Source organism: Austrofundulus limnaeus, unplaced genomic scaffold (genome assembly GCF_001266775.1).
Source record: "Austrofundulus limnaeus strain Quisiro unplaced genomic scaffold, Austrofundulus_limnaeus-1.0 Scaffold117, whole genome shotgun sequence".
NCBI lineage: Eukaryota > Metazoa > Chordata > Actinopteri > Cyprinodontiformes > Rivulidae > Austrofundulus > Austrofundulus limnaeus.
The window spans coordinates 776370-777652 of NW_013952519.1; the positions used below are offsets into that span (position 1 = coordinate 776370).

At 41.7% G+C, this 1283-nt stretch overlaps 1 protein-coding gene across 1 annotated transcript in view; it reads left to right on the top strand.

Moving 5' to 3' along the window:
* cnot6l (CCR4-NOT transcription complex, subunit 6-like) overlaps window positions 1-1283 on the top strand; it is a gene marked incomplete in the record, with an annotated part of 14121 nt that overhangs the window by 2673 nt on the left and 10165 nt on the right. The window contains 2 exon segments of the mRNA XM_014014603.1: window positions 375-496; window positions 1079-1265. Of these exon segments, the coding sequence (XP_013870057.1) occupies window positions 385-496; window positions 1079-1265 (299 nt within the window).

Here is a 1283-nt window from a genome sequence, read left to right on the forward strand (position 1 = left end):
CTCTTTATAAGTAGATTAGCCAAATGTCTGGCTCACTGCTGACAACTAGTGGTCAGAGGCTGAACTACAACATAAAAATGAACGGTTGGCAGGAAAGTTGACATTTTAAACCTTAATTAAAAATCGATACAGGGCTTTAGAATATCGATACAGTATCGGGAAATGAAATATCGCGATATTTCAGTGTATCGATATTTTCTTACATCCCTATGGTTGTGAGTTCATTGTGAATTTGTGAGGGCGTGTTCCTCCGCTGAGCCGCATCAAGGTTAACGAAAGAATGAAAAGACAGTAAAGAAACACATTAAATGGCAGTTTTTTAAAAGTGTTTAGCGAATTAGACGGTAATTCTTGCTCCTGTTTTGTTTTTTCAGATTAACAGGTATGCCAAAGGAAAAATATGACCCTCCAGATCCCCGCAGATGTTACACGATCATGTCGGCCGAAGACGTGGCCAGCGGGAAGAAGTCTCACTGGGCGGAGCTCGAGATCTCAGGTGAGTCCGAACAAACCCAACTGCATTTATTTAACATGCCTGTGACATGAAATTTTTTAATAAATAAAAAGGCATTATTGGAAAGATAACATATTGCAAAAATAAATTCCCGCTGCTGAGATGAACAGTTATTGAGATATTTGCATTTGAAGTAAGAGGAAGTGATGTCAAAGGGGAATGTCTGCATGGATAAAGCATTGATAAAATAACTAATTACACAGGCTGTAGAGAAGAATCTGATGTTTCTTTAGATTATTTTGAGTCATCAGAGAGATGACGATGAGTCAGAGTTAAAATAATAAAATTTTAATAAACAAAGACCAGAGAGTTCTATTTCTTAAAGAGCTCCCCTTTGATGTCACTTCCTGTTTCACTTTGGCTGAGCCAAGTTCAAAATAAAATATGCCATTTGTGTGTTCAAATGGGTGAAAATCACAATTTATGCAAGGTTTCTTATATAAAAAAGTGTTTTCTTTGACTGTATTTGATGGTTAGGCATGTCACAGGCACTTTAAAGCCCCGCCCCTTGAAGAGGCTTTGAGCTGAAGCGCAGGAGTGTTTTGTGTTTTTGTTTCGGGGCAGGCCGGGTGAGGAGTCTGAGCAGCTCGTTGTGGACCCTGACCCACCTGACCACGCTGCACATCAACGACAACAACCTGACCCGCATCCCGCCGGACATCGCCAAGCTGCCCAACCTGGTCTACCTGAACCTGTCGTCCAATAAGCTCCGCAGTCTGCCCGCCGAGCTGGGCAACATGGTCACTCTCAGGTGTGTGTGTGTGTGTGT